At 40.3% G+C, this 15,938-nt stretch overlaps 2 protein-coding genes across 4 annotated transcripts in view; one reads left to right on the top strand and one right to left on the bottom strand.

The window, feature by feature from the left end:
* MYPN (myopalladin) overlaps positions 1 to 15,938 on the bottom strand; it is a 69,706-nt gene that overhangs the window by 4,848 nt on the left and 48,920 nt on the right. For all 3 annotated transcript variants that reach the window (XM_002190720.5, XM_072930785.1, XM_030275571.4), the window contains exons 13-19: positions 8,979 to 9,200; positions 8,378 to 8,527; positions 7,446 to 7,525; positions 6,829 to 6,955; positions 5,135 to 5,342; positions 4,234 to 4,399; positions 1,854 to 1,987 (exon numbers count right to left, since the gene is read on the bottom strand). In XM_002190720.5, the coding sequence (XP_002190756.5) occupies positions 1,854 to 1,987; positions 4,234 to 4,399; positions 5,135 to 5,342; positions 6,829 to 6,955; positions 7,446 to 7,525; positions 8,378 to 8,527; positions 8,979 to 9,200 (1,087 nt within the window). The remainder of the gene's footprint in view (positions 1 to 1,853; positions 1,988 to 4,233; positions 4,400 to 5,134; positions 5,343 to 6,828; positions 6,956 to 7,445; positions 7,526 to 8,377; positions 8,528 to 8,978; positions 9,201 to 15,938) is intronic.
* Positions 1 to 15,938, top strand: part of PBLD (phenazine biosynthesis like protein domain containing) — a 72,202-nt gene that overhangs the window by 39,694 nt on the left and 16,570 nt on the right. The window lies entirely within an intron of this gene.

Below are 15,938 nucleotides of genomic sequence, written 5' to 3'. Positions count from 1 at the left end.
TCTGTTCTTTCAAATATTATCATTGGCAATGTTTGTATGTTCAGCAATTCTCTTGAAGTCTACAGGTAAGATTTCATCCCTGTTCAATTCCATGGCAATGTTTGCATGAATTTCACAAAGTCCAAAATTTAATGACTGAATCTTTGGAGTCTTCTCCAAAGCTCTTGCAATCAAAACTAAAAACATAGATAGATAGCATGAACAGAGATGAACAAAGTGGCCAAGGCTCTGATTTTGTACTGTTTCAGCCTCTGCATGGCTTTTCTTCAAAAAAGTGATTACAATCTTTATTGCCATAGTAGTTAAAACTACTAACGTGCTTTCTAGATAATTTTTTTAAATACTGAAAGGAATGTAATCCAAAGATACATATTCAATAATTTAAAAGTACCATTCTACATGTTGCCATATGAACATATGCTACAAATACTGCTACAATTTTGTAAAAATATTGTATTGCATAATATCTAGTAGTTGTTATCCCTAAAACACTTCAGACAAGGGAAAATTATATTGTCTTAGCCAGTGTTTATCCATACAGGTCTGCACCCAAATTAGAGAGATATATCTGTCAACAGTTAAAAGGAAAGGGTATGAAAATGGAAGTCAAGCTCAGGCTCCAATGCTCTGAGGGAACTTCGTGTGGGAGACAATAATCTACATGTTAAGCATTGATAAGAAATGTCTTTCCATGCTGAATTTTGACCCTATCTGGAAATATTTTTAAAAGAGCTTCCTTTTTTTCTTGCAGTGCCCAATTTGTTTCTACTTGTATTCATTATTTACTCATTATTATTTTTCTTTGCATGCAGAATTGTAAATATCAGACCTCATCTTCAATCTCTCTACTCCACCCATTCAGAATAGCATAAAGAAAAATTACTTCTGTCACTCACTTTGGGGTGTGAGTTGCATATCTTAGAAAATGTGGTTGGAATTGGGAAACATTTCTTGATTTCTGTATTTTTCCTGTTTGTGTCTTGAATCCTTCATTTGAAAATTTATGTCTTTCAACTTTTAGATGCCTAAGGAATTTTAAAATTTTGTTTCACCTTTCTTAAATCAGCCTCTCCATAGCCCTCTTTTGAGCCTTCCATTACTCTTGCCCATATCACCACAAGGTGGCAGGAGGCTGACAGATATACAGTGGTGCCTTACTTCTGATAATTAGGCAGGGTTTAAAAACCAAAATGGAAATACGAGTTTGGAAACAAGGGCTCTTTGTTTTTTTTTCCTTTAAGGGTCTGGTTATAATCCAACCAGTTTGTGGAATATATACATATAGATACAATCCAGTTTGTGGAACATGCTTTCTGTTTTAATGTGCTGCTTAAGTGATCAAATACTCTGCTTTTTCTATTCCATCTTGCAGAGATAACAGTTAAGTGATGTGCTGTAGTTCTTGAGATGGGCTGGGGCTTTCTGAGTCCTAGACAAATGTATGGGATGTAAAGTAGCCCCTATCAGTTAGGCTTGGTTTGCACCCCCATGCTCTGTGGAAGAAGGGAACAACTTTCTTGTGTGCAATTCATTGCTCTGTCAGGTCAGGGCTGTAGCACAGACTTGTTAGAGGCAGAAGAGTTAAAGTTCAACTTGAAAATACATGCTTATGTGTCTAGGGATTCTGGGAGGTGGAAAATGGGAGTAGAGAATATTGTGCAAAATTTGGGCGTTTTGTCTTTACTCTCCCTCCTGCCAGTGCAGCAGGGCTGGTTTGGCCATTTAGCTGTATGATTTTATCTCTTCTGGGGCCTTACAAAACTGTGGCCATGCTGTGACGCTGATTTCTAACCCATGTCAAATGCAGACTAGGAACCAGTGGGGCCCTGTTTTCTCTCCCAGCCAATACCCACCATATATGTCAAGTCGAGCAGTACAGGAGACAATGCCAGCTTCGTTCTTTGCAGACAAGGTGTACCAGCCAGCATCTGCTTTCTTGGCAGGCTGGATCAGGAGGCAGACATAGCCTGTTGTATCTTGATGCATGCTGGAAAACAAGTGTTTGGGAATTAGTATTTCTCAAGAGCACATCAGCTTTCAGATTTTAAAATATGTATATTAAATATGAAACAGATACGTTGTCATCTTTACTCACAAAGAGGTATCAGTCTATAGTCAATAGATTGGCTTTCAGTATGGCCTCAAACAATGATCAGGAAATCTCAGATCTGTTCTGGCTCCTCTCAGTTGTGCACAGCCATGGTGTGACTGTGGGAGCTGAGTTGTTACTCTGTATTTGTTAATATTAGTGTTATTTATTGAATACTAATGAGCTAAACCTGTGCAGCAAAGCTGCTGCACAATCATACTGTATTTTTCCCAGTTCAGAAGCTGGAAAAAGAACTTAAAATACCAAGAAGACTTGTACAAAGTTGTGATATTTTTTACAACAGCAACTAGAGACAGTTAGAAACTTTCTTTGGGCATGCTTTTCCATGAGAAAATGACCAAGTGGGAAAATCAGAAAGATTTGTTTAGCCAACACTCTGAAAGAAAGCTACTTGGTTGTTCCCTCCACTTCCTTTGCTCTCCAGTGATCTAAGACTTTGTGGCTGCACTTTCCAGGAAAAACTTTTCAGCAGGATATAATAGAACTGAGACTCCTCTGCTCTCTAGGCTGAGGCTGGTCCTTTTTATCAACCCAAGTGTTTCTCTCATTATAAAAGAAGAGGTGTGAGAAGAGCACTTCAGAATACTTGAAGTTCCAGGGTGTTCTGAAATTTGAGATTTTGGTTCTGTATGAACCGGAATGAAACCATGGGCTTGCAGGACAAGGGGACATTTTGTGCTCTAATAAAAAAGGGAGCATTTCACCCTTTGTTCCCTGCATGACACGATTTGCCTTGTGCTGGGGGTGCAGTAGTGTAGGAGCTGGGGTGTGTCCTTGTTGTGGTACAAAAACCTCTCTTGGCTTCAGGCAGGAAGGCAACAGTGAGACAAGACAGGGACAAGCAGGGACGGTGCTGCCCGTGGGTCTGTGCACAGCCACTGGAAGCCTTTGGGGTTTCTGGTCTCAGCTGGCTGAAATAGCAGAGCTGTCACAACTCTTATGCTTGCTCCTGGCACTGTGGGGTGTGGCAGGTTGCCATTCCTCTGCTGAGCTGAAGCAAAAATTTTTTTCTAACCTTTTGCGAAAGGAAACGTGGCATTTTAGGAGAGTTGCTAATTTTCCAGTAACTACAATGTGTATGTATGTGTGTACATACACAATCCCTACGAAATGGGAACACATATATGGTGTAATCCATGAATTTGCTAATGGCAGACTCAATTCCCTCCTCCAGATGATCTATAGATATATTAAAGAGGACTGGGTCCAAACCATATAGACTATAGGCTGTAGAAGGTCAGGGTTAGGTGGGGTTTTTGGAGAGGGGCAGCAGTCTCTGGGTGGGAACAGGGTGACCACTAGAAGAGTTTTCTAAGAACGCTTTCCCTTGTGCCTGGTGTCTATCCCTGACAGGCACTGCTGCAGAGCAGCTTTCTGTACTGATGGCTGCAGGGGGGTGTGTGTGAAGGGGTGGTACTTCTTGGAACTCATCTCAGAGATCCAGTGACTGCATCAAGTTGTTACTTGGAACCAAGTGAAATAAAATACTAAAAGTCAGATATATGCTGAAGTAGAAATCTTAAAAAAAGAAAGCACTTCATTTGTCATTTATAATTACAGCCAGGCACATTATTTCATCAGCTTTTCTTTTGCAAAAATTAAAAAAATAGTGATGCATTGACTGCAAGAGCCGAACTTGAATTTTTTGTATTTTGTAAGCGTGGATCAAAGTCTTTACTTTTGTTTGTGACCAACTTTGTTAAATTTCTCTATCTGACATGATAAATTCTCTATTATCCCATGCTCTGGGGCACAGAAGCTGTTCTGAGTTTGAATTGATACCTAGTTGGAACTAAACTGGGAAAGAACAGCTTAGAGAGAATAAGGTGCTGAAATGCACTAAAATGCCATATCAGGGTATGTTTGATAAGGAGATCAATACCCTCTGGCAGGCCTGTGGCCCACAGGCTCTGTCCCCACTCTCTGAGGCAGGGGTGCATCGTGCCTTTGTTCTGAACCAAGGAAACTGCCATTGTGCACCCCACAGGGAGGAAAGATCTCTACAGCTTTCTGTGGGTGAAAGCAGTTGTTACAAAGCACCACCGTCTGTACTCATCACAGAGGCTTTCATGGAAACAGGCCAGCCACAAGAGACTTCAGGCATGGGTGTTATGGTGCAGTACCTCATCCTCTCTCTGTTTGATGGGATGGTCTCGTTGTCCTTCTTCCAGTAAAACACGGGAGGTGGCATTCCCACCACCCTGCACTCCAACCTGACAGGGTAGCCTTCTGGAACACCACAGTTCTGAAGTTTCTCCAGAAACATGGGGGCTCTTTTGACTTCCTTTGCTGGAAAAATAATTATTCAACAGATAACTTATTCTTTGTTTCTCTTTGGATAGTATGGGAGAACGTGATAAAAATTATTCTTGTGATACCAAAATAGGTTGTGAATTTTTAGTGGGATGTTGGAAGGGAAGTGAAATGCCATGACATAGCCTCTGTAAGGGAACATAAAATAAATAATAGGCAGAACTGAAGTTCATAAAATAATATATGCATGTCTAATAGGTCTAAACAGACAACCATTGCAGAAAATTAATGCCAGATCTATAAATTTCAATGTCTCACATACTTTAGGGCTTTATTAAAGAGCAGTATTCAGATTTAAATTTTGTATTTAAAACCATTTTTAAACCAATAAAACCTGGGGTGAAATCTGGGATACCTCAACATATATATTATGAATTCAAACCCTAAGCATTTTTTGGGGAGAAAGTTAAGAATGTCATTTTGCCCAGACAAGAGAGGATGGGTGATAATGAGGCAGAATACTTATGGCTTCCTCTCTTAGGAACAGGAGTGCACTCATCAGGGAATCAGGTATATTTCCCTCTGTCAGCTGGGGAGGGAAATACATATGTATAAAAATTACATAACTGTATCTACAGCTGTTGGATTTTCCTACTCTCAGGGCATTAACTATTTATCTATAATTGTTTGTAGGGAAACAATATAAGGTAAGTTTGAAGAAATGCATACAGATAGCTTAATCACTGAGATTAGTTTTTCAGTGCTTCTTACCTACAACGGTGAGCTCCAGACTGAATGAATTTTGTCCTGTTTTGTTAGTGGCAAGGCAAGTGTAAGTCCCAGCATCACTTTGGGAGAGAGGGTCGATGAGCAGAGAGTGCACGCCGGTCTCTCTGACCAGCATCTTGTGTCTGCTGTCCGGGAGCACAGGTTTGCCGTTCAGCAGCCACGTCAGCTCTGGAGTTGGTAACCCACTCACCTACGAGACAGGGAAACACCTCCAGACAAGTGTCCAACTGGCAGAGAGAGGTTAGGAAATTCATTTTCACAAATGCCACCTGGATTATGTCAAAAGCTAGATCAGAAAGATTTCTTTAAAAAATTATTTCTCAGTTTTTGTTTCTCTGCTGATGGCTTCCAAAAGGCAGAAACCGAGAAAACAAACAAGTAAAAAAGATTTAAACGTACATGAAATATCTACATTTTTCTTAGTCAGAAAAGAAGAAACTTAGTTTGAAATATGAAATTAAAATATGAGATTCACGGAAGACTCTTAATAATATGCTAGTTTTCCTTTTTTTGGTGCTGAATAGAAATCAAATTCCTTGATGTAAAATACTACAGAATTTAACACGGACAAAAAAAGTTCCTTACAAATTACTTTGTATTTGGTAAAATTTGATGAAGAATGATATAACACTTCATAGCTGTTTAACTTGCATGCTTTAGAACATTACAAATTAAGTATTTTTGGAAAGATTAGACTGTATTGTAGTATTAAAAACCTTTTCAACAGGGAGCAGTATTTACTCACGTCTAAAATGCTGCTTTCCAAGCAACATTTTACAAAGCAGAGAAAGAGGGAAGTGGAACTTGTCTGAGTGAGGACTGCTGTCTCCCAGGTCTGTGCAATGCTAGACATGCTTTAAGGCTTCACAAACTCTGCCAGGATAGCAGAGCTAGGAATAACCAAATTCTTTGGCATTCTCCTTTATGCCATGAATTAAGTAGTAATGAGTCTTGCTCATCTTCAGAGCATTAACTTGTGCCTCAGAGCTTCTACCCTCTTCAGGGTAGAGGTCAGTGTCAGCCCTGCCACCTTTGCTGCACTGAAGGGACTTAGAGGGGTTCCAGAACAGGTTGGAGCAGATGATGCTCCCAAAGGTGTTCAGTAACAGGATGTTCACTCTGTGTACCCTAATGTCTGACAACTCTTTCATGCCAAGATTTCAATCAGCAAATGGAGATGTTTCTGCCTCTATGCATGCCGGGGAAGTGTAAAATGAACTGAGCTCAGTTCGCTCTTTTCAGGGAGTGTTCATCTTCAGTAATTCACTCCAATACAATGGAAACATTTATTTGAACACAAAGCAACATGCTGCATCCTCTCTTTCTCATGGCTTTGTGCTATTCTGGATTATGTTAAGAATCTGACAAAGGAGAAGAACTTCTGGAGTTCATACTGGTAAAGGACACAGTGAACATATCTAATAATTTGAACAACCTTGTAAGTGAGCCTTCTGTTTCTGGGTTGTGTTTTCTGTGTTCTTTATCCCATAGATTATTTGTTCAAAAGAAATCCCTGGAATCAGCTCAGAGATATTGGCATTAAGAAATAGTTTTTAAAATGAGATATTGAAACTTGAATGGAAAATGTTCATGTATGCCATACGTGCATGAAAACACGTAGCACTACATGTACAGAGGTAGGGAAAGTAAGAGTGAACAGAGGAACCAGTTAGTACCTTACAATCCAACCTACAGAGTCGCCCTTCATGTGCCACCATGTCACCTGGAGCCTGTAGGAAGTATGGTCTGAAAAAGCGTTCTTGAACCGCCTCTTTGTCTCCCTCTGGCACCCGGGGTCGTGTTCTGCAACACAAAAATCACACATGTGTGTTTGGAAGGTAATTGTTTTTACTAATGTTAAAAAAAAAGGAAGAAATTGAGGAAAAGGATGGAGAGATAGCTTGAGTTACATAAAAGGGCAGAAAGAAATGGACTGATTGTAATTTAATTCTTGCATATTTTCCCTTTAGAAATATTATCAAGTTAACTATATCATGTAGTATCCTTAGATTCCCAAGCCAGATTTTGCTTCTTTTTGCTTTTTTTGGCTGAATTTCATTTTGCTAATCCATCTCTTGTCTTTAGCTCCACTACAACAAGTAAATGAAATTGTACTCAAACTTCCCTGTATTTGAGGATGACCTTCAAAAACATAGAAGTGACCTTTTGGGAGGGAACTGCTGCTGTTATTTCCATTTTATGACTGGGAATTGAAGTTCAATGAATGCAGTGGTTATTTTGGATGCCTTCAGTAAAAAGCATAAAGAAGGTCTGCTGGACTTTTTTCTTTCACCTGTGAGGCTGAGTTGTGGATATTCGTCCCCGAAAAGGGACACTCTGAACCATCAGGTGTCCTGAACAACTGATCCTCCCCTGCAATTCACAATGGAAACAGAATTAATAGTTGGTTAATGGCTTATTTCATTTTAAAGTATAAATATTGAACTCTTACAGTGCATTAGGTTTTATTTTTATAAAGTAGCTGAACTATAGTGAGAATACCATTTCCCTAAAGCAAATGCTTTTAGCCTGCAGTTGAGGCCTGGGTTTCTCAAACTCTTCCAGGCTGTGGCAATGCATTTAGCAGTGGTGCCTGTCCGTGCTTATTTATTCATGCCACAGGTACTGTCTGCTACTACCTTTGGACTGGCCTGCTTTAAAATGCAGACATACAGAAACTGAAAATAAAAATATTTTTTAGAAAGAGAAACATTAAAACTGGAAAAAGATGCCTGATGTATGATATACTTCTAAATAAACAGCTAAGCTAGCACATGGGGTCAGGGAGAATGGTGTAAGGGAGTGAAGCTATTTGCAGATCCACATCTTTGCATCCCGGATAAAGAATATAATAGTGTTTGGTAACAGTTCCAAATTTAATGTAACTATTTGTTTGTTCCTGCTCTCTTCTCTCTGCCTGAAAAATCATGCCTGTCTTGTCAGCACATCTCAAAAGGTACCTATCAGCAACAGAGAGTGGAAAGGAGTTAGGGCAGGAATTACTAATATGAAAAATTGTCCTTAGTGCTTTTGACTGTCTGTGTAGCAGGAGAGTAGTTTCATCAGTCATCTTTATATGGTTTTCTCTCCTATGCTCTAAAGCACCTGATTTGTGATATAGTCACCACTTGATGTCAAAGCATGTGGCCTAATTTGTGTTCCTATTAACGTATATTAGAAAAAGATGAAACAATAGTTTTTGTAAAAGAAAATAAAACACCTTACTTGTGGGTTTGCAGCCATAATCGTATAGTTGCCATCATCATCATTAGTAGCAGCTTCAATATGCAAAGAACATGTTCCATCTTCTTCTCTGTTCATTTTGAAATGTGTGTTTTTCTTTGAAATCTGCTTGCCATCCTTGAACCAGTAGACCTGTAGTGATCAGACACACCCCCATGACTTAACAGTAACTAGAAAAATAACACAAGTTGAGCGATAGCTAATTAAATTTTAGAATATTAAAAGCTTTGCAGATCAGTTATACTGTGAAACAGCATGATTCCAGGTTGAGCTCAGGAAGCTGCATATCATAGCCAGGCCTGTCAGGCTCTCTTTCCTTGGCTCTAGGCACTTTACTGGTAAGATCAGTTCTCATCTTGCTGGGGAGTTCTGGGGTTTGTGCTGTTCTGTGTCTCCTGGAGTCAGATGGTTGGACCTCAAGGCCTGATGCATGCTCAGGAGCAGATACTGTTATTTTAGAAAGGTGGGGGATATTTTTCATTTGGGAGCTCTCTCCACGGAGCCATGTGCCTAGGAGGGCTGAACAGAAACTAGTGGGGAGTTGGGTTTTTTTCCTTTAGCAGTTACAGTGAGAATGACGTACCTTGGGAACAGGTATTCCAACAATTTTGCAGGTGAATGTAATAGGGAATCCTTCCATTACCCGAAAGTGCTTGAGTCTCTTATCAAAGATGGGAGCTATGTATTTGCCTGTGGGGATTTCCTCGTGTTGGACTTCGTCATCAGATTCATCCACCGGCGTCCGCTCCAGGCGGAATTCGATTTCGTTCATCAGCCTCTGCTCGAAGCTGGAAATGCGGTATTCCTGCAGGGGAGAGAGGCTCAGCTCACAGCAAAACACTCGTGGCTGGGCTGTTTGCAGCCATTGCCTTCAGACTAATTCCACAAGTGACAAGAAAAAAGCCTAAGTAAACCTAGGACATCCTGAAACTGTCTGAATTTGGTTTGTGGGCACAGATATTGCATCGTGAGTCCGCACAGTGTAATGACACTGAGTTTTTTCACAGGCAGCAAAAGAAATCAAACATGTAATTCCTCTAAGTCCCTGTCAAAAAAAAAACTATACTCTTGCACACTGTTGATCAAAAGAAATCATTTAAATATATCAAATTTTTGAGGATTTTGTGTTCAAATCACCTGCTAATTATAGAAATGAATGCTGTATATTTCAGTTCATCATTAAATAAGGAAAACTATACCCATTAAGAGAGAAAGTTAGGAAGAAAGGAAAATATTTTCAGAGTAATTAACATCAGATTAAACTTCGACAGATTTCTAGCTGGTGTAACTGAGAATGCAAAATATATTACATTAAAATTCTAGAAGATTAAACAGATTATGCAATAAACCCAGCATACTCCTGCATAAATGAACATCTCCAGATAGTTTGATGTGATTATGAACTTTCTCCTGATCCCCTGAATTCAACTAGAAATGTCTCATCACTTAGCTGTTTTGCATGAGGAAATCTCCTGTCTAGACCAGGAGGCATTTGACCAAATTTCTCTTGCTGTGACTTGTGAAGCCTCAGAGCAAGAGCCAGCTTCAGTTCGTGCCTCCAAACCAATGTTTGTCCTGGGCATGGTGGAGCAGTGCAGCTGCACCTGGATGGACTTCTCAGGTAGCACACTGCCCGCTGCACTGACACACACACCTGCAAGAGCTCCTTGCTCAAGTCATTACAAACTGTCTTTTTGGGGGAAATCTTGTATTACCTGTAGAAGACAAATCAGTTTGCTCAGACCTGTATTTGTGCAGGTTTTAAGCCCAGAGTTTCCCTGCTTCTATTGAAAATTGAATTTTAGAAAACAAGTACTAAATAAAGGTGTAGCCAATCCTTAGATATATTCAATTTGCTGAAAAAACAAGCTCCAGAAAATGCATCTTGTCTGAAATCTTATAGGAAGTTAATTAAAGAACCAGCAGTTATCCCAAAACACTGGCAATTACATCCCTAATCATTTAGCCATTCCATCTTGCTGCTGATTATGGTCTTGACCAACAGTTTCCAGATAGCAGGGAGAAAAGATGGAGACAGCAAAAAATTTTAGCTGACAAACTCTTTTGCTTTCTTCAGGAGACCAAGGAGACAGAAGTGGCCAAAAGTTTAGACATTACAGCAGAGTTTTGAGGAGACAGGAGTTTGTAAGAGTTGGAGGTGAAAATGTGGCAGCCACAAAATAGAAAAAGTTGGAAATTGCTATGGTTAAATAAACAGTGGTAGATATTGTGTGTTTTCATCTAAAATGTCTGTGTTGGGGAGGTTGCTTGAAGATTAGCTATGGTAGGAAAAGGCAGCCAGTTTGGAGTAGGTAAGAAAGGAATTTGGTGAATGAAGCTGCTCCTCTTGCACTGGTCCCTTGTTCTCTGATGCTGCAGGGCTGCTCATTCTGTGCAGCTTCAGAGCAGTGCAGAGAGCTGCAAGGTTCTGGGAGTGTTGGCAGGGAGCTGAGGATGCTGAGTCCCCACTCCAGGATCCCTTCCTTGTGGCATTGGAGTCCCTGGGGTAGCAAGGATAGGTTGGGTTTGATCTGCACAGGGACTCTCAGCCAGAATCGTTCAGTTCTAGATGCAGATGTATCATTGCCCAGGGAGCTGGATGGGGCTAAGACCTCAAGCAACCACATGTGTCATTGGAGCTCCTATAAAAGGAGCTGGAGGATTAAACTCGAGGCTGTTTGTCACACGGGGCTGTGATGTGTGTGGGACAACCACTGGCCTGACAAACACGTAAATACTAAATACACTACTTCCTTACCTTGAGCACCTCGCCCCATTCTGCCAGGGCCTCTCTGCTCCCTGACTCTGTCCTGCATGCCCAGCTGTGCCAAGCAGAGCTCTGAGCTCTGAGCTCTGAGCTGGCTGGTGTGAGCCAGGCACAGCCTGGTGCCAGCACCTCCTCAGGGCTGCCCGGTGCCTGGGGAGCACCAAACAGGCTGAGAAGTTTCATCTCCTCAGCTTTCCTGCTCTCATGCTGCAGGTCTCAGCAAATTGCTTTATAGATCAAATATTCACCTCATTAAAGCCAGTGTAAAACTGGAGTTTCTCTGATTTCTCACCAACCAAACGGGTCATTTCCCCATGTAGGTGGCAAGAACTGATTCTAGTGTTCCAAGGGAAAGTTTAGCAGTGTTTTACCCTTGATACTGAGAACAGGCCTGTGTCTTTTTAGGAAGGCAGAATCATGTAAGAATCAGGGGGTATAGCTGCTGCAGCAGAGGGGAGTGATGGGGCTAGAAGGGCGTTGCCATTACACTTTCAAGGCATCATGCTAATGTGGAAGGTGTTGGCTGCAGAACAAAATGCTGCAAGACAGAGTTAAATTTTGAAATATTGCAAGCTGATGGCACAGTCTGGCATTGTTTATAGACAACTGAGTTTAGTAATCAGTTTTTCATATGGATTTTTTTTCTAGAATCACTGCTGTCCAAAAGAAGTTATGGTATGTTATAAGAAATTAATAGTGTAGGGTTGCTGTAGCCATGATGGCCTACAGATGAAATCAAATAATGCCTATAGAGACAATCACATCTTTTTTTCCCCTCTACTCAAAAAGTGTAGATCTGTCTTAAGTGATCTAACCAACTGACATAAATAAAACTCAGCGCAATAATTTTCAAGTTGTACCTAACCAAATTAACCTTGCATCTGCTTTAGATCCTAAAAAGTTTTCTGTGAATGCAGTGTATAATTTTTTTCCTGGCTGATGTGCTGAGGATATTAACTTTTTACAGACTACTTCAGTAAGAAATATGGGCACTTCCTCCTTTTCAAATGCCTGCTTGCAGAAGAAAATACCATAGAGGAAGGAATGCACTTCATGGGACCCTTTGAAGTTAATAATGGACAGCTTTTCTCCCATGTTTCTTTCCATTTGACCCTGGATATATAGAAAGAGGTATAAAAGTAGCACTTTGTGAAAACAAAAGCATTTTGCAGCAGCATCAGCACTGGGTTGTCATTGCTGGCAGCTGCTTCCCTGCCCATGGAAGCCCTGAGTGTCCTTGTACAAATGCAGGTCTCTGGCAGGGAACTGTGGAGGCTGACTGCAGGAGTTTGACTGCTCATTTCAAGGAGTTATATTCAAAAATACATTTTAAATTAGAAAACATTGAAGTCAAGGTTCCCACAGGCCCTGTTTCCTGTGTGTTGCTCTCATACTTTAGTCTTTGCTTTTCTAAACCTGTTCCGTGTGCATATATATGCTTGTATAAATTTACAGCCAAGCAAGAGCAAGTTAACTTTGCTGTGAAAATTTGAACACCAACATTCAGAGGCTGAAGGTGTTACACCAAACTTCTCATAAAGAACAGAAATCTCTGAAATAAGTGAGAATACACCTCTGTATGCAGAGTATAATCTTGGTTGGTTTTGCTTGTTTGGTAGGTTTTCTTTAAGGATTAGCAAGAACAGAAAGGACTGTTTAAAGACCTGTTTTTATCACAGAAGAAGCCATAAGCCTATTTCTGAATGTGATTACAAAAGTGGTGTAGGGCAAAGTGTCGTTGTTGTGGTTCAGATAAGTATTTCATAAAGTGTCACACAAATAACAAGCCCATGTAGGCGTGCGGTACAATGTTAAAACTAGGCTGCAGTTCAGAATACTGAGGAGACTGAGGGAAAGAGTACAAAGGTTCAGGCCCTGGTTTGGAGTCAAAAGTGTAGCATTGCAGCTCCTTTTTTGGCAGCCTTCCTAGAACATGAAACTTTTAAAGGCAGTAATTCACACACTTGTTCAATACAGTAGCCAGATATTTAAAATTATTGTATCCACCAGCTAAAAATTCAAGCTCCTCTTCAGTGGTGTAAAGCTCTGTACAAAGCATAATGTTTATAATGCATCTATAATTGTATATTATTGTATAGGCTGAGTAGATTGCAGCTTTGGAAACTTGGCTATTTCTCCTGCATCTAATGCACATTGTTTAGTGTGCATGATATGCAAAAGGGGAGTAGGCAGTGGTGCTTGTGTTAATGTAGTCACAGTATAGTTTGGAGGGTAAAAGACTTAAAACTGGTGAAAGCAAAGCCAGGAAATGTGCTGAATATGTGTCTGAAGGGGTTTTGTATTGTTCTGGTGGAACTCTGTGGCAGATAGAGAAGTGAAATGCAGCCTTCCTTCTGCTGGCCTTTGCTCTGCCTTGGCAATGTTGTTGAAGGCTGCTGGTGGGTGGCTGTACTTTGTCCGGCACAACAAACAAAATCTTCTCTCCATGCCAGTCATGCTGAAGGTACAGGTTCGCACCATTTTGTCTTTGTGATGGATCTGTTTGGCCCCATCACCATCATTTTTGACAATCTGAGAGCACAGCACCCTTCAGGGCAGGGCTGCATTTTACCTGTGGGAAATTGGGACCTAAAGAAGCTGAGGGACCTGTTAAGATAACACAAAAATATGTGACAGAGCAGAGCTGGATCATGGTCTCTTAGATCTTGTCAACTGATTTAACTCTAGGGCCTTTCTGCTACCTGTGAACATTTTTGGCAAGAAAAGAGGAATTGCACAGAGTGTAGTAAATCCCATTAGATTCTGAGCACCTTTGTATATGAATATGAGTTCTAAAATATTGCATCTGTTGTTGTTCAAATTTATCTTTAGCAGGATTCAGATCTTAGTGAATATACATACTAACAGTCAGTGGAAGCTGGTAGAGTCAAAATAATCTGACTTTAGGATAGTAACTCATGGAAATTACCATAAACAGAAAGGCTAGGGGAGCTCTACTTGAATGTTGATTATCATATACTATGTAAAAACAATTATGTTGCCAACTTAATGCCAATGCTAGACAAATTTCCCAATTTAATCCCAGTTTTGTAACTTTTACTAGATTGCTTTTTTGGCAGAATTATTCTAAATCCATGTAACAGTTTATCTAAGAAAGTGACATATATTGCATCTCAGCATCTGTTTCCAAGCTGTAACACTCCTTAACTCCACAGTCTAATCTAGGCTACTCTGACAGAAATCTCCTGATTAATTTGGGTTCTCTCTCCTCTCCTTGTTCCCCTCTCAGCAGTGGGAATCAAAAGCAGCAGATGCAATGCACAGGCTTTACTCCACTTGGCATGTCCTATGAAGAGGTACCACAGGGGTTATAGATTTCCTGCAGATGAATTATATGGGGCATGAATCTCATACTTACCCAAACATAAACCCACGAAGAGCCTAACAAGTCATTGTCTAGCTAGACAATATTCAAAATACAGTTCAGAGTGATTAAGCACAAAAGAAACAGAGGAGAAAGCACATGGAGCTGCCATCTCCAGTTCCCATAGAATTGCAGCTGGAGTGAGTGTGTGCGAGCACGAGGAGCTCAGCTTCCCTCCCTGACATGGGCAGCTCTGCAAGGAAGGATCCCTGCCATGAAAACCTGTCTGACCTTTGGTACTGATTGGCTCTAGGTCTTGAGAAGACAGGCACATGTGGTTGGTTCATGTCCGTTGCCACAGTTAGAGGGAGTTTAGATATATTAATAGAAATATGTCTTGGTCAGGTTCTCAAATCTCTTTTCATTTCTAGTGCAGAGAGACAAGCTTCCACGGGGAGTCTTTGTGGTCAAATTCCCATCCTTAGTCTAAAATTGCCTACATTTGCTGACCTGTGAGAGATTATGTGAAGCTTGATTTTGAGGCAGATTTTTGGAGTGATTGAATGAAGTGTAATTTTTGTGCCCTGGGAACAGAGTTCTGGGTGACTTGTGGGCCTTTCTGAGACTGAGGGAGTGGGAACTGCGAGGAGCTGGTTCTGTGTGATCACTGTTGAGGCGTTACTGGTGTCAGGGCCTATGTGATCAGCTGGGATCTGCATATGGCTTTGGCTTTTAGTGATCAAAAAGCTTTTGGACAAGCTCTGCATCTCTTCTGCTCTGAAATTTCTTATCAAGTATTCTCTAGCACAGGTGAAGAATATCCATGTGAGGTCTGTGCATAATTTCTAAACAGCTGTAGGTTTTTTCTTTGTCCTAAAAATAAGGCTTCTATCTGAGTCTTATGTAAGACACAACCAATCAGCATTGCCACGTGATATTCTTCATAGTAAATGATACAGATATGTGAGCACAATTTGTGGTTCTTATAACCAAAGTGTATAAACCAGGCCCTGGTATTTAACTATGCTTTCCTTTATTATTTCATGGGTAATTAATTTAGTTTTATTACTGTACAGCATTTTGAGGTTTAATTTCATCATTTTTCTATTTTATATTATTTGTATAACAAAATGTAGAGGCGATAATATCATTAATTTCTAGGTTTTGCCTGTAAAGCTGAATTTCCTCTGTTAACAGAGGAAATATTTATAGATATATTAATATTGGTGAAGCCTGTGAATGCTTTCAAATACCAGGGAAAAAGAATTAATTTCCATTACACATTTATATTTTTCCATTTACCAAAATCTCCCAAAAGTCTCCTTCTTTCCTTTTCTCCCCACACATCTTTTTGTTTCTATATGACTCATTCTAACTGAAGATTACTGAGATATTTTACTTGTAGGGCAGATGAAAGGCCCAGTGGACTAGAGTGGCAGATTTTGGGAAGT

The sequence above is a fragment of the Taeniopygia guttata genome, chromosome 6, assembly GCF_048771995.1.
Source record: "Taeniopygia guttata chromosome 6, bTaeGut7.mat, whole genome shotgun sequence".
Taxonomy (NCBI): Eukaryota; Metazoa; Chordata; class Aves; order Passeriformes; family Estrildidae; genus Taeniopygia; species Taeniopygia guttata.
Note: the sequence above shows the minus strand (reverse complement) of the source record. Positions and strands in the feature narration are given on the sequence as shown.